Source organism: Peromyscus maniculatus, chromosome 5 (genome assembly GCF_049852395.1).
Source record: "Peromyscus maniculatus bairdii isolate BWxNUB_F1_BW_parent chromosome 5, HU_Pman_BW_mat_3.1, whole genome shotgun sequence".
NCBI lineage: Eukaryota > Metazoa > Chordata > Mammalia > Rodentia > Cricetidae > Peromyscus > Peromyscus maniculatus.
This window is the reverse complement of record NC_134856.1, coordinates 18,839,395-18,862,500: the sequence shown is the minus strand read 5'-3', so window position 1 is coordinate 18,862,500 and position 23,106 is coordinate 18,839,395. Positions and strand designations below refer to the sequence as shown.

General features: G+C 43.6%; 2 protein-coding genes across 3 annotated transcripts in view; one reads left to right on the top strand and one right to left on the bottom strand.

The window, feature by feature from the left end:
- Positions 1 to 4,494, bottom strand: part of Abcc12 (ATP binding cassette subfamily C member 12) — a 993,341-nt gene extending 988,847 nt beyond the window's left edge. The window contains exon 1 of one of the 2 annotated variants that reach the window (XM_076571782.1): positions 4,368 to 4,494. The gene's annotated coding sequence lies outside the window, so the exon portion shown is untranslated. The remainder of the gene's footprint in view (positions 1 to 4,367) is intronic. The other variant, XM_076571780.1, reaches the window with a different exon arrangement.
- A 4,086-nt stretch (positions 4,495 to 8,580) lies between these two features.
- The window catches only part of Lonp2 (lon peptidase 2, peroxisomal), a 105,692-nt gene continuing 91,166 nt past the window's right edge, over positions 8,581 to 23,106 (top strand). Inside the window, exons 1-2 of the mRNA XM_006971759.4 lie at positions 8,581 to 8,962; positions 19,741 to 19,975. Coding sequence (XP_006971821.1) covers positions 8,730 to 8,962; positions 19,741 to 19,975 — 468 coding nt within the window. The 5' untranslated portion in view covers positions 8,581 to 8,729. The remainder of the gene's footprint in view (positions 8,963 to 19,740; positions 19,976 to 23,106) is intronic.

The following is a 23,106-nucleotide window of genomic DNA, read 5'->3' as shown; positions in this document are numbered from 1 at the left end:
TACGGTGTCCACAGGACAACAGATGTTGATTTAGGCATCTGTATTCTAAGCCTTTCAATGTCAATGGGAGCAGCTTGTCAACCAAACAAGTAGTCAAAAAATCTGAGACCACCACATGTAGCATCCCAGACATTGCCTACAGGCTTCTCTCAAGATCTCCAAGTGCCAGTCAGCAGGCCAGCCCTAGGGGAAGACTGCTGGGAGCTGGGAGGATCTCTGGACATGAATCCAAACCTGTGGCCTCTTGGTTGCATCATTTCATTACCCTATTTGTTTTCCTTCAACACATGGTCAGGATAAACATGTCTTTGACTTAAAAATGCAAACAGAGAGCTAGGGAGATGGCTGTGCAAGCTTTTGGGCCTGAGTTTGGATCCCAGCACCCAAGTAAGATGCTGGGAACCCCAGACTGTGTCAGTGAGTGGAGACAGAGAGATCACTGGGGCTTGCTGGCTGCAAGCCTAGCAAAAAGTACAATGAGCCCCAGGTTCAGCAAGTTCATTTCTCAAAGTAAGACAGACAGCAACAGGGGAAGTCACCAGTTCCTTCATCTGCCCTCCATGTGCTCATATATAGGTGCAAGCACCTGCACACACGTACACCACACACACACACACACACACACACACACACACACACACACACACACACACACACGGAAATGACCATGTCAGAGAGTATATATAAATATTTTATTTTCAAAATTGTTTAGATGTAATGTGTTCCAATATGAGGAAACCTTAACTATAAATAAATAAGAAGTAAGATATGGGGAAGAGGATTGTTTCCTTTCCTGTTGTTGAGACCAAATACATAACAAGAAGGAACTTAAGGGGGGGATATTCTGGCTTAAAGTTTGAGGGGATACAGCCATTAAGGTAGGGGAAGATGTAGCAGGAGACATGGGAGGCAGAGGGTCACATTGTGTCCTCCAAAGCAGAGAGATGAACACCGGTGCTCCACTTGCTTGCTTTTACTTAGCTCAGAGTCCTCAGGGATGTTACTGTTCACACACAATTTCACCTCAGTTAACCCAATCCTGAGACTTTCTCATAGATCTGCCTGAGGTTTGTCTTCTAGGTGAGCCTAGATTCAGTCAGTTTAAAAATAGTAGCCATTATAGGCAAATAGAAAGATGGATATGATCACTGAGGTCCAAGTTGCTATGCTGGCAATGATTTTACAGGTATGTATTATAAACTGACAAATAAATAAATGGAATAGATGATTTATGCATAGGTACAAAACTAGAGATGGTCAGATAGTCAGATATGCACAAACCATAGGAAAGGTGTCATAAGTAGGTATTATGACTCATTTAACCCTGAAAGCCTGCATTCATCATTGCCATAAGGCCATCTACTCTTCTCTCTACTGGGAATGTGCTTGGCCTGGATTCCCAAGCCTCGGGGCAGTCACTTAGGGAACCGTTCTCTAGCTACCATCCCCACTTTGCCCCCAGACTTCCATCTTTTGTGTTATCTTTTGACTCATCAGAGGCTTAGTCAGGAAGCTGTCTTCCTGGCCAGGCATGGTGGAAAGCCTGCTGTCCCAGAACTTGGAGGATGATGTAGGAGGCTTGCCTCAGTTACCAGGAACCTGGTATTTTCACCTGGCATTGGAGTCTATGCAATTTAGGGTTTAAGTCCTGGAATCCAGATACAGGTTTTGACATTCAGATTGGATTATGTTGCCAGTAAACAGATTACAAACTCACACATTATTTTGAGAGAAGATTATCTAATTTTCTTTATCCCATCCTCCTTTAATAGCTCACAAAAACTCTGGTAGAGGAAGACAGACTTCCCTGCTGTGGTATTAGGCTATGTTTACTTCCTGCATAAGGGTAGAATGTGGGCCCTTCAGGGATGGTGGGAAAAGAGAGTGTTTTAGGTAAGAGAGGGCACTGTTCGTTCTGTGATTAAGATTCCAAGGGTGGGGGGGGGCAGTTTTCTGGTTACATGAGAAACCTAGATCATAGACAGACTGAGGCCAAAACCGACATGACCCAATCCACTGAAACTCTGCTGGCATATTCCTGTGAGGTTTCTTCATTTCATCATCATCAGTGACAGTGGATCGAGATAGGTGAGAGGTAAAGTCAGGAAAGCCTGGATTGCAAGTCATGCACCCTGGCAAGGTACTGCATCCTTGGCATTGATCAAGGTGTCTGTAACTAATCTACAAGCCATGGTCAGTGTCCTAGTTTGCTTCTTTGTTACTGTGATAAAACGCTGACCAAAAACAATTTTGAGGAGACAGGGTTTATTTGGCCTCTAGGTTATGGTCCATGGTTGAGGCAGGAACTGAAGCAGAGGCCGTACAGGAATGCTTCTTATGGGCTTGTTTCTCCTGGCTTGCTCAGCTACCTTGTATAGCCCAGGCCCACCCACCCGGGGGTGGCACCACCTACAGTGTGCCAGGCCCTACCACATCAATTAGCAATCAAGAGAATGCCCCACAGACATGTCGAAAGGCCAATCTGTAGAGACAAGTCCTCAGCTGAGTTTCTCTCTTCTTAAGTGTATCACATTGACAATCAAGACTAACCAGCACAGTGTATGCAGGCCAGTTTCAGGGCTGTTTGAAATTTTGCTCTACATTAATGATTGAGAGAAGAGTGAAATGCCAAAGACCTGTGCTGGTTGTATTTGCACTTGTTTGTCAATGACCTAGGGACTGTTGAATAGTTTCTAAGCCTGAAACTCCCCCCACAACTACTTACCTTGTGGCACCAATAGACAACGTATTTGTGAATTAATTTATATCATTAACATTTCCTACACTTCCTGATTAAGCCCACATAATTAACAAAATAATAAGTCTTTATGTGTATCCTTTACCAATTTCTGTCATGTAAATATTCCCACAGTGGCTGATTTCAAAGGAAATCAATAGACTCTACTAAATATAGAACTGGGAACAACAGCACATAAGACCAAGTAAATTAAGAGTTTCCTTTGCTTTTTAGCTGAAACATAATTTGGTGGCCTGATATATTCATACCACCAGCAGTGACAGCCACAAATGATGGTACACGCCTGTAATCTCAGTGCTTGGGGGCTGAGGCAGGAAGGTCTGAACTCCAATGAAATCTTATCTCAAAACAGCAACAACCACACACATACACAACCAACCACACACACACACACACACACACACACACACACACACACACACACCTGCAAAGCAATGTTCCAAGAGTTTTGTATGTGTGACTCTTTCCTCTACAGGTTTTTTTAAAGAAACTAACTGTACAGAAAATAATCCAAATAAACAATGATGAAGCACAAGTATGGATAATGATCCTTTTTCTAGAAGGTGAATTGCTCATCTCTCCCCGACTGGAATTGGCCTATCTCCTCGCATTTCAGTAAGGTCCAGCTCCCTGGGCCAGCTACAGGAATCCCTCTGGAGTTTCAGTCCCTGGGACTCTGAAAAGTTCCCTGACTTCCTAACTTCCTCTCAGGAAGCCGAAGTCTGTGACTGGGAATAGAACAGAGAGGAAGCAGTTGCTTTCAGCCCTGTGTTTTCCCATCCCCATGATGGGGGGGGGGGGGGAGGGCGGGGAAAAGGTAAGGATTACAAATATGAGCCAGGCAATCTGCGGCTTAAGTTTTCTCAAGAACCTTACTTATTTCCTCCTTACCATATTACCCTGCCCCCGCAGAGTATAGTTCTGAAAACCGGGGCTACCACGGGCGAGAAAAGTGCCCAGGACAAGTGGCAGCGGCCTTCCTGCCAGCTCTGAAGACGTTTATGAGGGCCATGCACTTTTAAAAAAGTTTAGTGTGTGTGTGTGTGTGTGTGTGTGTGTGTGTGTGTGTGTGTGTGTGTGTGTGCGTGTGAGATGTGGAACTAGAAAGGGAGCCATTATGGAGCAGAGAAGGGGTTATTTTTGTTTTTTAGTTTTTTTATTTTGCTGTCGTAGCATGCCTATTTCTCTTCCATCTGGCCTCAGTACAGTCCTGGTCTCTTTCCACTCCAGAGTCCCACCAGCAGCAGAGACAGCACCCCTAGGGGCTTCCCTCAGGCTGCTCTTCCCCTGTCTGTGCCTCCTCCTCTTCTCTATCTCTGGAGCTGCATTCACCAGAAAGTTACAGCCCCCAAGGTTGGCACCTCCCAGCCAACCCCTCAGGCCATCTGCTTGCAACTCGACTTGGCCCTTTTTGGGGGGCAGTCTGTCGTTTCTAGGTGTTTTCCCCATTAAGTAAAAATCTGTTTTCTTCTTTACTTCAAACTACCAGTCTCTTCCTTTTCTTTATAATGAAAGGAGGAATGAAATCTCACATTTAGGACCCCCCTTCCCCCTTATTTAAGATGTTGTCATCGACTCTTTCCCACAGTAAAGCTGTGAAGTCCTTTACCTTGTTCTCCATGGCATGCAGGCCCGGGGACAGTGGTATAAGGAGTCTGTTCTTATTAAGTTATTAAGCTTGCGACTTGTGTCCCAGCCTAAAAAGCGAATGTGTGCTCCCATGTGCTCTCTGTACTCTCTCTCTCTGCGCATGCTCTGTCTCTGAGTGTGTGTGTGTGTGTGTGTGTGTGTGTGTCCTTCTCTTAATAAAGCTCTAAAAAGGTAACCATGGCTCGTGATTCTTCCGCCACCGCAGTATCTAGCGCCAGCCACTAGCGCTGTATACCTGTGAAGCCGCGGCCAGCCACTAGCGCCGCCGCCGCCGCCGCCGTCTACCCCTTCAAGTGGGTCTGGATTTCTAGATGGTTTCTCCTTCCACTTAGGGTACTTGCTGAGGCACGGGGGCCTCTGACATGTTTCCTCCCTCACCCACCACAGCCACTGTTTCTTAGAATCTTTCAGTCAACTGAGACCCTAATTTTTAGGCAATTTGGTTTGGAGTCTTTTTATTTATTCTGTTGGGGGTTTTCTTAGGAGGGTCTCAAAAAAAACCAAGAAACTAATAAAACTGGGCATGGTGGCACATGCCTTTAATCTCAGCACTCAGGAGGCAGAGGTAGGCAGATCTCTGTGAGTTCAAGGCCAGCCTGGGCTACAGAGTGAATTCCAGGACAGCCAGGGCTGTTACACAGAGAAAGTCTGTCTTGAAAAACCAAAATAAATAAATACATAATAAAATAAATATAATAATTTTCCTAATCATAAAATAAGTCCAGCAATTAGTATGCCAACAAAACACTTACATGTTTGTTGCTTTTAGGATATGTGTGCATAGTAGAAAGCATTAAACAAGTGTTTTTAAAATAGGTCCCAGGATTTGAAGATGGTCACAGAGATTCCTCATTAAAATACCTAGCATGGGCCGGGCGGTGGTGGCGGCGCACGCCCTTAATCCCAGCACTCGGGAGGCAGAGGCAGGTGGATCTCTGCGAGTTCGAGGCCAGCCTGGTCTCCAAAGTGAGTTCCAGGAAAGGCACAAAGCTACACAGAGAAACCTTGTCTCGAAAAACCAAAAAAAAAACCAAAAAAAAAAAAAAAAAAAAAAAAACCTAGCATGTGTAAAGCTGTTGGTCCAATCTCTGGTACTATTTTTAAAAAGACACCAGATGTCTCAGAGAGTATGGGCCCTCTACTCTCCAGGAGAGACTCTGAATGAAAAGGTAAGCTCTTGTGGACCTGGGCCATGCAAATTTTGTCTTCATATCACTCTCAGAGTCTATCTCAAGATATACTACACAATGCACACCCAGAGGCATGCTCTAGGATCTGTGTGTCCATCAAGATCAATCAAGATCACCAGCTACCAGTTTATCCTTCCTCGACCTCGGTGACTCAGCCTAGAATCTATCACCCAAATTGAGACCTTCTACAAAATAATTGAATGCCCATTAAAAAGTATCTGCTTAATGCCATGGTGACGTCCAGGCCAGAGCTGCAGTTGAAGGCCATGTCTGGGTCCATAACTCTACTGCAGCCAGGGTCTGTGTTGATGTCCAAGGCTCCTGTTATCATCAAAGGCCATGAGGATGCCCATGTTAGTCTGGGCCATGTCTGGGGCCATGTTAGTGTCCGGAAGCCACACTGCCTCTGGGGCTATGCCGATCTTGAGTGGCCCACACTGCCACCTGGGGCAAGGGTGACATCCAGACCTGGCTGCTGCTGAGAACCATGTCTGGGTCTGTGGTCCTACCGCAGCTGGGGTCTGTGTTGAAGCTCAGGTGTCAACCTGTGGCCTTGTTGGGGTCCAGGGGCCATGCCACCACCAGAGCCATCCTGATCTGAGTGGCTAGTGCTTCCACCCAGAGCCAGAATGTCATCTAGGCCAGAGCTGCTGCCAAGGGCCATGCCTGGGTCTGAGGTCCAGTTGCAGCCGGGGTCTGTGTTGATGTCTGTGGCCTGTGTTACCTCAGGAAGCCATAGGAACCGTGGGAGATGAAATCAGAGGGCCATGCTGAGCTAGCTCCACCCTTTGCTGGCCCAGGGAAAGCTGTCCCTGCCTCTCCCCAGACACTGTAGCAAGAGAGCTGCCCACCACACACACACTCAGGAGAGATGGCCCCACCCCTCATCACAGGTGAGGGAGAACTGACGCTGATGGCATGGGCATAGGGGAGCTGGCTCCACCAGTCACCTGAGGGGGGCAGCCCCAGTGGCCTGCACTGACCAGCTCAACTACCACGCAGGCCCACCCAAACATCCACCCCATCTAGGACCTGCTGGAGCTCTTAAAGGGACTTGTCCTATGGAATGATACCGGAAGGATTTCCATGACTTGGGGCAGCCTTGGGACATGCCAGAGGAGTTTCAGTGAGGGTCCAGTGATGATGGTGTACCAGAAACCAGAGGCCTTGAACCAGACCAATGACTCATTGCAGTGAACATTTGCTAGTAAAGCTGATTGGACAAAAGGGTAGACTGTGTGACACACTGTAGCTCCCAATGCCATCAAGGACAAATGAAGAGGTGTTAGAGAGGCAGGAAAGATGGAGGAGCAAAAAGGTTTTTTGTTTGTTTGGTTTGGTTTAGTTTCATTTTTTTTCTAATTTTCATTGCGGGGCGCTGCAGGGAGGACATGGGGGACAGGGAGGTGAACGGAATTAGGGTGCATGATGTGAAATTCCCAAAGAATCAATAAAGAAATTCTGTTTTTTGAAAAGAGAATTCATATATAAGAAGATACAAAAATTTTTTACAACACCATAACTACAAGGTGTCAGGGGCCAGGGTGGGACTCAAGTGGAAGAGATAATGAAGAAGAATAAGGGAAATTCAGGTGATGACCAGTATGTTTTTATCTTTATTAAGGTGATGGCTCCATTAGTCTATACATATGTCAAATGTTATCAAATCATACGCTATTAATATTTACAGTATGTCAGTCAATCTGCAAAGCTGCTTAAAAGAAACCAACTTCAACCTTCACTAAACTGTGTTATTAAGAGTGACTAAGCCAGGCGGTGGTGGCGCACACCTTTAGTCCCAGCACTCGGGAGGCAGAGCCTGGTGGATCTCTGTGAGTTCAAGGCCAGCCTGGTCTACAGAGTGAGACCCAGGACAGGCACCAAAACTACACAGAGAAACTTTGTCTCGAAAAAACCAAAAAACAAACAAACAAAAAAAGAGTGATGAGTTGGCCTCTTTGGAATTTACCTCATTTACAAATGACAATAACATTGGATTCCTGTGAGGCTTCAGGCTCACTGTATCATGTGAAATGATTTTAAAATAAAGAGCCATCTCTATATTTTTGAAGTATCTGTTTAAAATACTAATAAGATAAAGCAAAATGGAAGCAATGTCACAGACTCAGGAGATCTCGGAGATAGGCAAAGTGAAAAATTAAGGACAGTAGTAAAAGCCCGAAGGTTGAGGACAGGTCTCTGGATTAGGTAATGGTAATACTAACTTCCTGGTTTTGATAATGAACCCGGATTGTGTAATATAACAAGGAAAACCGGGTGAAAGGTGTATGAAACTTGTTAAAATCTGACATCTATTCAACAACAGGTTAAAAAATACTTCTAGTATACGCTGTTCACATACGCTCCTTCTCAACACTCCTTTTGAATCTAAATGCAGGCACAGTTCGCGCTGACTGCATACCGGTTTCAACTTCTGGCATCACATTCCGGCCAGCGTGCATGGTTGTGTCTCAGTCCCCTCCCGTGAAAAGTGGGAGTGACGCTTTTAACCAAGGACCGTCAGTGAGCGAGATAACTCACGGAGCAATACCTGACACGGGTGCTCTGCAGAGCGCAGCGGCAGTTTGGGCCAGGGGGCCGCCCCACATCTCTCCGCCAGCCGGAAGCGGAGGCGTTCGGGTGTAGGGACCAGCCTAGGGTCGCGGCCTGAAACGGAGGGACCCAGGTCTGGGGGCGGGGCCAGAAGCCGTACGCTTCGGCCTGGGGGCGGGGCCAGAAGCCGTACGCTTCGGCCTGGGGGCGGGGCCAGAAGCCGTACGCTTCGGCCTGGGGGCGGGGCCAGAAGCCGTACGCTTCGGCCTGGGGGCGGGGCCAGAAGCCGTACGCTTCGGCCTGGGGGCGGGCCGTAGCACAAGGCCGGAAGCCTAGCCGCTCGGGCCTCTCGGAGGGTTGTGGGCGGGCCGGAAGCGGCGGCACATGGGCCTGGGGGCGGGGCCGAAGCCGCAGGGCTTCAGCCTAGGGGCCTGGGGAAGGGGCGGGGGGCGGGGCCGGAAGCGTCGGCACTCAGGCCGGGGGGCGGGCCGTAGTGCGCTGTCTGTGGTGAGCTCCAGTGGCCTTGGCTTAGGACGCTTAGAGTCCTCCTGACAGTCCTGGTGCTGACCGCGGTCGCCATGTCGTCCGTGAGCCCTATCCAGATCCCCAGCCGCCTTCCGCTGCTGCTGACCCACGAAGGTGTGTTGCTGCCCGGCTCCACCATGCGCACGAGTGTGGACACGGCCCGCAACTTGCAGCTGGTGCGGAGCCGCCTGCTCAAGGGTACGTCGTTGCAGAGCACCATCCTAGGAGTCATCCCCAACACGCCCGACCCGGCCAGCGACGTGCAGGACCTGCCACCTTTGCACAGGTACGCCGGGCACCCGGAGGCCTCCCCACCCGCGCCCTGGCGGCCTGCGTGCATGGTTGTGTCGGAGTCTCCTCCCGTGAAAAGTGGGAGTGATGCTTTTAGCCAGAGACCGTTAGTGAGCTGGATAACTCACGGAACAATACCTGACATGGGAAGAAACTCCGCTGTTGATTACCTGCCTGTTGCTGTTGATAATCTGATCCGAATCCCGGTCCTACCCGGCTGGCCCCCTCCAGAGCCATAGGCCAGTGCTGTTTACTTTCCAGGCCCCTCCCTTCTCCCTGGGTGTTGCTCCCTTCCCCCACCCACCTTTCACCCTGTGCCCTTTCTTTCCTTTTAACCGGCCTCCTGTCATGTTCTCCAGTTGAAACACTACAAGTCTAGAGATTTCTTTTTTCTTTTTTCTTTCCTGCCATGCCTAAACTGCGCAGTTAAGTTTCTGCGCAGTTTTGCTTTACACTTTATGCTACCCATTTTCTCCACCCCCAGTGGCCTCTTCCTTGAAGGGCCTTTCCTGTTCGCATTTTCCTTGGGGGTCTCCTTTCAACCTTTTTAGCCTCTCATCTCCCCTTTCCTCCTTCCTAGCGTTTTTATCTTAGACCCCTGGCTTGTTACTGGATTGCCTTGTGCACTGGCCCTAGTTCTGTGACTTGGGTGATAGATTTCACCAGTGTTTGACTCTTCCTCTGCGTCTTTGAAACTGCGTCTGTCTTTTAGGTGTGTTACGAAGGTCCGTCTGTGTAGACTGCTTTGCACCACGCTTGATGGATGGCTTTGCTCCTCTGGACTGTACAGTGATTATGGATCTAGAGCACTTGAAGGGTGGCTGGTCTAACATGAGTTTTAGCACTGGAGTGGCTGTGTCTCAGAAAGGCTTTCAACCCCAGGCAGCTTAGGGCAGTTGGTCACACTAATGTGTCATAAATGTGCAGTGCACACTAGACTTTGAGAAAGCAGGAAAGATTTTGATTAATGTTATAAAGAGTAAATGTTGGAATGCTAATATTTTGGCCATTTCACCTGTTATTACTTTATTTGTGGATACTAAAATCACAGATGTGGCTCATATTTTTATTGGACAGTACTAAAGTATAAGTAGTATGTCTTAGCAGATGTTATCTTCAAGCTCTTCTCTCAAGTTCATGCTCTATATATTGTACTGAAGGCATTTCTCCAGTTTGGAGAGCCTCCTTCCCCTCCTTATTTTCAAATTATGGACTCCTGACTCTGAACGGATTTTGATAAGGGTTAGAATGCCTTATTTTTACTTAAGTGATACTACATTACTTTGACAAAAGTTGTAGCTCTTCATGTTTTCAAAGGAGACTGATAGCTCCCTAAAAACAAAGCAAACAGTAAAACATAAAACAAATCCACAACAACTAAATATTGGTAGTTAACTTTGTATCATCATGAAAATATTTTGCCTCCATTTGATCTGTTTTGGCTGCTGCCTAAATAGGGTTGGACACTAAAGTTTCAGTACTTTATTCCAACATACTATATTTGACATTAATTTCCCAACATATTACCTCATTCCTTCCTTAAACTTCTGCTTATTTCTCCCATATAATTTTACATTCTGTGTTCAACCATTTAGCTGAGGCAGAAGTTCTCATGATTAGATTTTTTTGTTTTATTTCTTCTGGGGGGAGTGCTTTAGAGATTGAACCTATCCTGATTGCTAAGTAAGTACCATTAAGCTATATCCTCAGCCCTTTTTTTACTTTTTATTTTGGTACTGAGTCTCACTAAGTACTCTGTGCCGGCTTTTGCTATAGAATAAACCTTCTGTACGCTGTGAAGATGTGTTTCTCTCATTGTTAATAAAATCTGATTGGCTGAGATGGAGGCAGGAATTTGGGGGGAGAGAGAATGGTGGGAAGAAGAAGGGTGGAGTGTTGGGAGTTAGAAGGAAAAGCCATGAGACTCAGTGAGCAGGAAGGGAAGTGTGTAGATGAGGTAAATAAGCCTGGGGCAGCACATAGATGAATAGAAATGGGTTAATTTAAGTTATAAGAGCTGGCTAAAATCAAGCCTAATCTATCAGCTGAGCATTTATAATTAATATTAAGTCTCTTTGTGGTTATTTGAGAGCAGCTGGCGGAACAGAGTTGATCAGCAGTCCCCAGGAAAAACTCCACCTACAGGCTTTGAACTCTTCTGTAGCTCAATCAGATATTGAACTGGTGGTCCTCCTGGCTCAGCCTTCAAGTAGTCAGGATTATATGCCTGTGCTACCAGGTCTAGCTTGATTTATTTCTAATGTGTGCTGGATAGTTTTATGTCACTTTGACACAAGCTATAGACTTCTGTCTTAGTTAGGGTTTCTATTGCTATGAAGGGACACCATGAGCACAGCAAGTCTTTAAAGGAAAAACATTTAATTGGGGTGGCTTACAATTTCAGAGGTTTAGTCCATTGTCATCATGGTGGGACATGGTGCTGTGCAGGCAGACATGCTGGAGAAGGAGCTGAGAGTGATACATCTTGCACAGGCAACAGGAAATGGTCTGAGACTCTGGGCAGTATCTTGAGCATATACAAGACCTCAAAGCCCGACTCCACAGTAACATACATCCTCCAACAAGATCACACCTACTCCAACAAGGCCATACCTCCTAATATTGCCACTCTTTTGGGGGCCATTTTCTTTCAAACCACCACATCATTTGTGAGGAGACCACTGCAATTGAGAAAATGCCCCTATAAAATTAGGCTGTAGGCAAGCCTGTAGAGCCTTTTCTTATTTAGTAATTGATGTGGGAGGGCCCAGACCATTGTAGGTGGTACCACCCTGGGGCTAGTGGTCCTGGGTTCTATAAGAAAGCAGGATGAGCAAGTCACAGGGAGCAAGCCAGTAAGCAGCACCCCTCCATGGTCTCTGCATCAGCTCCTGCTTCAGGTCCCTGCCCTGCTTGAGTTCCTGCCCTAACTGCTTTTGATGATAAACTGATATATGGAAGTGTAAGTAAATAAACCCTTTCTTACTCATCTATGAGGCCCTAAGTTATTTTCTTTGGGATTTATATAACAAAGTATACAGACTTCAACAGATACATGGTTCCACAGCTGGAAGGATCCATTACCCATATGGTACTCCTATTTGTACCTATCAATATTTTTAGGCACCAAGAAATACTATCTGATAATAATGAAATTTTTAGATCTAATGTTTTATATTAACAGGTGTGTACTGAAGGTCTACTTAGATCTTCCAAAGTCTTTATCTGCTTTCCTACGAAAGGTCTGTTTGCAAGTTGGATGTCTCACATTTGGAAATAATGTTTTAGGAAAAGATGACAATAAACTATCCTGTAGCAACAGACATCTCTTCTAGTTTATACAATTTGGGATTATTCTAATAGAATCCTGCCTTGTTTCTAAATACTTATTAATAATGATAAATTTTTTAAGAAATCATCACTGGCAACAAAGCTAAGAGTGTGCCACTAAGACAGAAGTAAAATCATGTTTCCCAGAGATGTGTAACTGTCTCCACTGTGTCATTAAAGCTGTGTTTTCTGTATCTTACCTAATTAGAAGCTACCTGTCCAAGTTAGGGTTACTATTGCTGTGATGAAACACCATGACCTAAGCAACTTGGGAAGGAAAGGGTTTATTTGGTTTATATTTCCATATCACTATTCATCATCAAAGGAAGTCAGGGCAGGAACTCAAATAGGGAAGGAACCTAGAGGCAGGAGCTGATGCAGAAGTAATGGAGGGGAGCTGCTTACTGGCTTGTTCAACATGGCTTGCTCAGCGTGTTTTTTTTTTTTTTTTTTTTTTTTTTTTTTTTTTTTTTATAGAACCCAAGACTGCCAGCCTAGATGTGGCACCACCCACAATGGGCTGGGCCCTTCCATATCAATCACTAATTTTAAAAAATGCTATACAGGCTTGCCCACAGCCTGATCATATGAAGGCATTTTCTCAATTGAGGTTCCCTTCTTTCATATCATTCTAGCTTAGAATAAAACTAGCCAGGACACTATGCTAATATGTTAGGGAATGTTATTTTAAGGTGTGTTACATTTGTTTATGTTGCATTTGTTTAACCCTGTGAAGTTGTGTTACTTTGTCTAAAACGCCTGATACGCCTGATGGTTTAATAAATAACTGAAAGGCCAAGAGCAAGGCAGGAGAAAGGATAGGCAGAACTGGCAGGCAGAGAGAATATATAGAAGGAGAAATCTGGGAGGGGAAAAAAGAAGTAGTCAGAGAAGGAGGAGGACTCCAGGGCCCAGCCACCCAACTACACAGCAAGCCACAGAGTAAGGTATACAGGAATAGAGAAAGATAAAAGCTCAGAGGCAAAAGATAAATGAGATAATTTAAGTTAAGGAAAGCTAGCAAGAAACAAGCCAAGCTAAGGCTGGGCATTTATAATTCACAATAAGCCCCCATGTGTGGTTTATTTGGGAGCTGGGAGGTGGCCCCCCAAGGAGCAAAGAGTAAAAACAAACAACAACATTTTGGTGTACCAACATGGTGCTCAAATTTCCATAGTGACTGAGAAAGCTTTGAAAAAAAAAAAAAAAAAGAAAAAGGGCACAGCTCCTTTAAGGTGATGTTCAGCTGCCAGTGCTAAATAGAAACTAGAAATGACAAGCTAAGTAAAAACCACTTGTAGCAACTTGATTCCGTAGTTAGGAAGATTTAATGCAGTTTTTGGTCACGAACCTCTGAGTGGGCCATGAGCTTCAGGTTTGGCTTTTATGACCTGAGAAGTAGGCAGAGCCTGCTGAGAGAACCACAGAGAGGATCCAGGTGTAGGTTAGCACTTTAAAGGTTTGCTCATATGGTCAAAAAGACTAAAGATCCTCAGTAAAGGCAGGTTCAGACGGAAAAACCTTTAAACAGGTTCCAGTGTGCTTTATAGTGTGTAGGCTTAAGAAAGGAAAAGGATATAGTCATAGAAAAAAATGAATAGTTTATAAAATAAATTCTTTAAAGAGAGAGTAAAAGAAAAAAGCCATGTAGGATGAGAAATACACAGGAGTCTGGGTCCTGTATGTTATTGTGTTGCTTTTGAAGTTTTTGGTTGTTAAAAAGAAAAGGACAGCCGGGCAGTGGTGGCGCACGCCTTTAATCCCAGCACTCAGGAGGCAGAGGCAGGCGGATCTCTGTGAGTTCAAAGCCAGCCTGGGCTACCAAGTGAGTTCCAGGAAAGGCGCAAAGAGAAACCCTGTCTCGAAAAACCAAAAAAAAAAAAGAAAAAAGAAAAGGACAGCTGCAAAGAGACCTGGAATTGAAAGAGGGACTGTTGAAGTAAATCAGCCTGTACACTTTACGAATGCCTTAACTTTTAAAAAGTCAGAAAATACATTTGTCAAATGGAAATCAGAAATGCTTTGGAGTTTTGTTCTCACAGGGGATGAAAGGCTATGGATTCCTTCAGGGTTAAATATGGATCAAGTTTGATCATGGGAGACCTCCTGAATCTTGACAGGTGATATCTATCAACAATGGTTACTCCTGGTCTTCCCAGGACTTGGTCATTATCTCAAAATTTTCTCAAGGACCCCTAAAGATGCCTTTGCCCACAGCCAGCAGGAAGCAGTTTAGAGAAAACTATGCCCACATTCCTTAAGTGTTGGGGAGAGTTGGTGGTTTTTGGTTACTTGGTGGGATATGGATATTTGTTATCATTTAGAGGAATATAGAATCTTGACAAATTTAAAGTTATTTTTGTTACACTATATATATATATCTATATATCTACATCTATATCTATCTATCTATCTATCTATATATATATATATATATGTTTCTACTCTTGACTAAAGGATTTTTTGTATATTGAAGCAAATCTAAGGTTGTTTTTGTTACCACATATTGTATATATGTTTCTACTCTTGTTTAAGGTATTGTACCTGTGCAGTTCACTTAAAAATGTAAGGTAAAGTACTCATTTTGAAAGCTATTATCATAAACTATATAAGACAATCAAGAAACATAGGTCAGTAGTTAGTCATTTATAACAATCAAATTTATAGATATGTTAGGTATGTTTTCTAGGTTAAATAGATATATTTTAGATAGATGGCCTTCAAATACTACAAAGACCTATAGAATATGGCATTTAAAATGTTTTGTTAATTTGAAGTTTTTCATGACAATGAGACACATCTGTTCCTGGGTGCACCAATTTACTTCAGAGATGATGGGCATTGAAGAAGCTCCATAGGAATTTGCTTCATTGTGGTAAGGTTAGCCACTGATCAAAGAAACTGTTCTTGCCTTTGATGCTGACAATGTGCTGTGCAGACTCGACATGCAGGACACACAAGCAAAAGACTGTTGAACTTTGTCAAAACAAGGCAGAATATATCTTTAAAATCCCTACTGCACAGAAGAGTCTGCCAGATACTCTGCAGGACACAGAGAAAAGCAACTGATGAACATTGTCAATACAAGGCAGGATAGTCCTTCAAATTTCCTGCTTCACTGAGAAGATTGCCTGATACTCTAGGCCTGCAGGCTGAAGACAGATGCCCCAATGTTGTAGAAGGAACTCTGGGTGACTATCCAGGCAGTCAGATGTCTCTTGTCATTGCTAGAGTTTTGAAAGTTGTTTGCAGTGCACTTTTTGTTTACTCAAATAATATTATCCTTCTGGGGTCTTGGATGGAGTTAACAACTAGATAGTTATAGTTATGCAGTTTTCCTTAACTATGAAATTAAATTAGGTATAAATTAGAAAGTAAATTAGGTATAAAATTTTGGATTCACTAATATAAGACAGATAATGCATTATTTTCTCTGAATATGCTAACTACAGATGGACAGAATATTGGAAATAAATTCTTAATTGATAACTGCTTTGATGTGTATAGTTTCACTATATTAAAGTTAAAACCTTTCTTTTTATTTAGACAGGAAGGGGGAAATGTTGGGGAATATTATTTTAACATGTATTACTTTTGTTTATGTTGCATTTGTTTAATTCTGTGAAGCTGTGTTACTTTGCCTGTCTAAAACATCAATGGTCTAATAAATAACTGAATAGCCAATAGCAAGGCAGGAGAAAGGATAGGCAGGGCTGGCAGGCAGAGAGAAATAGAAGGATAAATCTGGGAGGGGAAAAAAGAAGTAACCAGAGAAGGAGAAGGACTCCTGGGGCTAGCTATTCAGCTACACAGCAAGCCACAGAGTAAGGTATACATGAATAGACAAAGATAAAAGCCCAGAAGCAAAAGATAAATGGGATAATTTAAGTTAAGGAAAGCTAGCAAGAAACAAGCCAAGCTAAGGCTGGGCATTTATAATTAACAATAAGCCCCCATGTGTGGTTTATTTGGGAGTGAGGAGGTGGGCCCCCAAAAAGAGTAAAAAAAAAAAAAAAAACAACCAACTACACTAATAAGTATTCATTTTCATAATTCCTGATAGTGCAAATTCATATCATCCATTGTGGTGAGATAGAGTGACAGCTGTCATAGGACCTAAGCCAGGAACTCCATTGCTAACAAATATCTTTGTAACTATGAGTATCCACTTTATTTTCCCAGTTTTGGATCTCAATTACTCATTTGTCACATTGAGATATTGGCACCTTCTTAGTTGTAAAGGGAATATAGCAAAATAATACTCAAGGAAGCCTTTTATAGCTGGAAAGCACCTATACTCCCATGGAGGTATTGCTCTCTGAACAGGTAGTTTTAAGCATAGATTTCATAGAAGAGGATTGAGGAGAGGAGAGGAGAGGAGAGGAGAGGAGAGGAGATCCTACATTTCCTCAGCATGGGCAGAACCGAACTGGCGTCATTACAGAAAAGACTTGGAGGGTTGTGAATTCTAATATGAATAGCGGGCTCTTTAGTAAAGTGGAAATGGCAGTGACAGCAAAGATCACGTGTTTGGTAGATAGGGCACAGTTTAGATAATTCCCTTCCTCTCTCACCCTAGAAAACTGCCCTTCTTGAGTGGTCCATTTTTTTACCACTGTACAAGGGGTTTTCAGATAGTTCTGGAACTCCTGGATTGCCCAAGGCAGTTTCCAGATTTTATAAACCATAGCCCTCCTACTCAAACTTCATGTGGAATAACATTCTGTGATGTTTTACAAGCCCTGAAGGTACATGGCAACTGGGAGCTTCAAAATTTCTTTTTTTTTTTTTTTTTTTGTTTTTCGAGACAGGGTTTCTCTGTGTAGCTTTGCGCCTTTCCTGGAGCTCACTTGGTAGCCCAGGCTGGCCTCGAACTCACAGAGATCCGCCTGGCTCTGCCTCCCGAGTGCTGGGATTAAAGGCGTGCGCCACCAACGCCCGGCTCAAAATTTCTTTGTAGATAAAAAGAAACAGGTTAAAGTAAGTTACAAGAGCTAGTGGAACAAGCGTTAGAACAAGGCCAAGCATTCATTACTAAGAAGTCTCCGGTCACGATTGGAGCTGGTTAGTGGCCCCAAAGAAAGCCTGCTACAAGGAAACAGTAAGAGCGCACCGGGGATGGCAGGAGGCTTTGAAAGTTCCAAGCCCACCCCCAGTGGTACACTTCCCCAGCAAGGCCATACCTCCTAAGCCTCCCCAAACAGCATCACCAACTGGGGTTCAAATATTCAAATGCCCAAGAATATGAGGGACATCTTCCTCAAACCACCACATTCTACTCCCCAGCCCCGAGAGTCTCATGGCCATATCACAGTGCCAAGTGCTTCCAGTTCAACTTAAAAATGCCCTGTAGTCTTAGACTGAATTTTTTTGAGACTCAAGGAAATCTCTTAACTACAATGCCTTTACCCACTGGGCTGTTTTCCTGGCCCTGCAGATAAGACTTTCTTTCTGTGTATTACATGTGCATGTGACTTGACCAGAAATATGTCTGATAAGGAGCTAAAACTTAAAACATTTCAATTCATTCAGTGGGGTTTTGCCACATATAACTAGGCTTAAGGATTATTGGGATACATTCCTTTAGTCCTCTTAAGTCCTGCAGTGTGTGCTTGGGGGTATTTACTTTCCATGTGGAGCAGTTCAAGATTAAGTGCATATAAATCTAAGTGACAGGTTGATGTTGGAGGTAATTGGCTTGATGTTAGCAGAGGCAATACTGGAACTGATTTGGACATTCATTTGTGCTGTTTATGTTTTGGCCTTTCAGAATAATATTCAGATATTCCTACTTGGTGTAATTGAGTTAAATAATTGTCAACAACTTTTATTCCTACATTTTTATATTTAAATAATCCAAATATATGGGATTCTATAGCGAGTCTTTCTTGTCGGACTTTCTTTGGACTGCCAGCCCCCAAATAATGACATGGAGACTTATTATTAATTATGAAGCCTTGGCCTTTAGCTTAGACTTGTTCCTGACTAGCTCTTATAATTTAAGTTAACCTGTTTCTATTAATATATGTGGCTCTTTACCTCTCCTCGATTCTATACATCCAACTCCCTCTGTGTCTCACTTGCATCTCATGCCTGAGTTCCTCTCTCTGCTTGGAAGTCCCTCCTATTCTCTCCTGCCTAGCTATTGGCCATTCAGCTTTTCATTAAACCAATCAGATGCCTTAGGCAAGTGAGATAAAACAGACACATTTTTCACACAGTGTGATCAAATATCCTGCAACAGAATTTATACTTCATTTTTAAAAGAAGTACCAAGTAAGATTATGTGCTTTGTACCTCACTAAATGGTAGTAGTCTAACAGACTACATACCAAATGATATTTTAAGTACAGAAATACTAAATTCATACTTTAGATCCTCTTTGTTATTAAAATAATTTATCAGGAAAGCAGACATTTCTGAGTTTTATTTCCTGCTAATTTTTTAGTTGGAACATGAAGTAATGGGTCTCATGAAATTTTCTTTTCTTTCTTTTTGTTTTGTTTTTGTTTGTTTTTTTCTTTCTTTTGAGCCAGGGTTTCTCTGTGTAGCCCTGGCTGTCCTGAAACTCACTCTGTAGACCAGGCTGTCCTCAAACTCAGAGATCTGCCTGCCTTTGCCTCCTGAGTGCTGAGATTAAAGTGTGCGCCACCATGCCTGGCTCATTGTGACATTGTCATTTCATACATGTATGTAACTGTAGCCAGAAGTTTTCCTGTGTCCTGCAGCCATTCAGTCCCAAATAAACACACAGAGGCTTATGTTAATTACAAAAGTGTTTGGTCTGTCGCTCAGACTCATTGCTAGCTAGTTCTAACATCTTAAATTAACCCATGTCGATTAATCTATATTTTACCATGTGGTCATAGCATTACTGGTGTGCTGACATCTTGCTCCTTGGGTAGCTTAATGGTGTCTGCCCCTAACTCCACCCTTCTCCTTGTCTCTCTGCTTGAATTTCCAACCTGGCTCTTATCCTGCCTTACCATAGGCCAAAGCAGCTTTATTTGTTAACTAGTTGGATCAACATAAATTCACAGCATACAGAAAGACCATCCCACAGCATATAACTATATTTTGTTCTTATTTGCTCCCCCCTCCTCGCTCCCTTTCTTAGCCTTCTTTCTCCCCTTCAGTGTTCCCTTTCTGCTTTTGTGTGCTACAGTCAGGTGTACACATATATCTATAAGTTTAAGTCTGTATTTTGTATGTGAAAGAAAGCATGATATTTGTCTTTCTGAGTCTGGGAAAATCCCGCACTTTTGTCAGAGTTGGAGGTTTTTCCAGTATTTTCCTGGATGTCCTAGAATTGCTCTTTAGACCAGGCTGACCTTGAACTCAGAGATCCCCCTGTCTCTGCCTCCTGGCTACATTAGCACTTTTTGAAAGGAATTTCTGTTTTGCCATGTTAAATGTAATGCCAACATTTTGTGTATTTTTCAGGATTGGAACGGCTGCCCTGGCAGTTCAGGTTGTAGGCAGTAATTGGCCTAAGCCACACTATACTTTGCTGATCACAGGCCTATGCCGGTTCCAGATTGTACAGGTATTAAAAGAGAAGCCATATCCTGTGGCTGAAGTGGAGCAGCTGGACCGACTTGAGGAATTTCCCAACACCTGCAAAACCAGGGAGGAGCTGGGAGAGCTGTCGGAGCAATTCTACAGATACGCAGTGCAAGTGGGTGGCTTCCACTTCCCCTTCAAGCCTTTCCCCCTTTGGTTCTTTGCTGCTCTATTAGGTGGGGAAGCTGTTGGGCTGTAAAGCTGCATATATTGAAATAGTTTGTGGTATTTTGATAGTGTATTCCAGTTTTCTTTTGCTTAGGTTTGTACTTAAATCATCCTGGACATATTGGTCAACTCTTTCTAAACGTGTTACAAATGATATGACCACAGTTTCTTGATAATCCCCAGTGCCTCCCAACCAGGTATCTGTTAAACCTAAGTGCTTAATGTTAAAATGAAAATAACACAGTTGCCACTAAAATACCAGTCAGAGTAATAGTAGTGATATTGTTTCAGGTCCAGTCCTACTGTACAGGTTAGTGACTGTGAAAGGGTGAAGCCATAGTGAACCAACTTCAAGAATGGTTGCACTTTTGTCTAGCTAGAATTTTTTGCCAGGAGGGACGCATGCTTTGACTATGCATGAAGGATTGCACTCCTTAATTCTAGATGTCAGTTTTTTTGGTCAACCCTAGATTAAAAACTTCCTCTCTCCACCTAGTTTTACTTAAAACTGTAATAAAAATGCAAAATGGTATCATCAAATGTAGTTTTCTACTTTTCTATTTGTGTAATCCACTGACGCTGACTGAGTCTGTGAGGACTAGCTGGTGTCTAAGGTCTTGATTTCAGACACCACTGGTGACTGAAGTGTGGAGCAGATGTGCACAGCCTATGGCGTTTGCATCTGATGGTCATTCAAAGTAATATGCACTCCTGATGTGGGGAACAGCAGTAGAAATCTGGAAGGTTTGGAGTTGTAACTTCAGGGCTGAAGGAAGAATGTACTGGAAGAAAGAGCCTCCAGGATGTGAACTGGGGGTAGAATGGCTCCCATTCCACGTGAGGATGCAGCTCTGTAGCCTCATTTCTGGCCTTTACTTCTCCCCAGGTTGAGTCCACAAAAACCTGTTAAACATGGGAAGATTCTACAGTGACATTAGAAGTACTTTTGTAGGGAAATTAGATTTAGTTTCTGCCTTTTTTTTCTGGATTGGTCTATATTCCACTTTGTTTTATTTTTATATCAGTGTTTTATTTTTGTGTTATGTACTTTTAATTAAGTGCATGCAGTAAAGTCCCTGTCTGTACTGTCCTTGTTAGACTGTGAGAGTGTGTTTAGTGAGTGCTTCTCTTGGCTTCCCTGCAACACCTTCCCTTCTGGCTGTACAGGAGACCTGACTCATTCTCCCTGCTGAGCCTTTCTTCCAAAACAGCAAACCGTGCCGGCTGAGCGTGCATCTCAATGGTAGAGCTGTCTTGATATGTCCAAAGCCAGGGCGGGTTCTCTTGAGGAAAACATGTAGGATGAACGTCAGATTTCCTAGCAATGCTAAGTAAGGACCTTCATGCCGTATCTTAGGCCTGTCTTGCCTCAGCTCTGGTTACTATGTAGTGATCAATAGTTCTGGCCATGCTGAATAACAGAAAAGCCCTACATTATTTCTTGTGACTTTTGCTTTTTGTTCCCTTTCTTCTCTGAATTTTAGACTCCGTGTGCTTCCCACCTGCTGTGTGGTGTTGCTGTCCCTCCCCCTTGTGCTCAGCCGTGTGCCATCAGTGCTTGTCTTGTGTGACAAGGTCTTACAGTCCTGTTTCTCCCACAGACCCCAACTCCACACTGGGCTGGCCATCCTGCATGAACAGCACACTGTGCTTGGCAAATAGCTTCTAGTCACAAGGCCGGGGGATGAATTTTAACTTTGGTTTTCTACCAATGAGTTCCTGGGAACAAGATTCTTTGCATTTTTGTGTGGTTTTTTAATGGCTTATTTGTTCGTTTGTTTTTATGTATTTTTTCTGTCTAACCATCTGTATATAGTTGTACTTTAATCCCCTTGATTCTTGGAAAGTAATGGGTAGTTCCCCAAATTACAGTGTTTTCAGAGCTGTTTGATTATTACTGGCCTATGAAATCTTATTAGAGTTGGTTACATGAGGATTGATAAATCATATCAATTAGTTAGTATGAACCAAGTTTTATAATTAGCAATGAACCAAGTTTTGTAATTAGCCACAAAACAGAACTCAAATAATAAAGGTTTATTTTTTTATTTTTATTTTTTTTTGCTGTATCTTCATGCCTAAAGCTATAGGTGTAATGATCTGTCTTTTCATGTCACTTAAGAACCAAGGTAGACAGGATTTAATCTCGAGATGTCTTCCTTATGCTGAGACAGAAAAAGGAAATCTGGCAAATCCTTCAGTGACTTAGTGTTTCTGCCTAGATGGAATGTTGATACGCCTCTTACCTTTCAAAGATCAGCACAAGACTGCAGCTGCCTCTTACTCAGAGGAGGTGAGGAAGAGCAGGCCTACTGTGTGCCCAGAAGAAAAGGGAATCGCTGTTATTTGTCCTGATGACTACAACAGTTGCTGGAAGCTTATCTTCAGCTTAATCTATTGCAGTATTCCAGCCTGGAAGTTTTGTTTGTTTTGTGTGTGCTCGACAACTAAATTATCAGTGTGCAGACTAATTAATCCAAATAGTACATTAAAATCAGGATTTCAACTAGTAATTGGCTGTCATGTTAGCATCAACTGTACTATCAATTTCCAGAATCTAATTATTATATTGTAGTTATGTAAGAGGGTGTTCTTTTGTTAAGAACATGAGGCATGATGCCTGCAGCTTGCATGTAGTGTGTCTGGGAAGTGCACAGAGAGAAAGCAGTGTCACAAGATAGGAAGAATTAGTGAATCTAGATGAGGAATACAAGAGGTTCATCATATTCTTCTTGCAACTTTGTTATACATTTGAGTTTTAAAGTCATAGAACAAATTTATAAAGCCTTGTATAAATTTTAGTATTAAATACTTACTAGGAGAGATTCAAGATGGCGGAGACAAGCAGACGCAGGTAGGCCTGTGGCAGCGGCCCGCGGAGGTGGACGGGTCCGGCGGCAGTGGCTGACAGGGACATTTAGGCCCAGCGGCAGCTGGCGGAGGCATTCAGGCCCAGCGGCGGCCCACAGAGGTGGACAGGCCCTGCGGCAGAGATAAGCAGACGGAGGTGGACAGGACCGGCGGCGGCGGCGGCCGACAGAGACATTCAGGCCTGGCGGTGGTCCACAGAGGTGGACA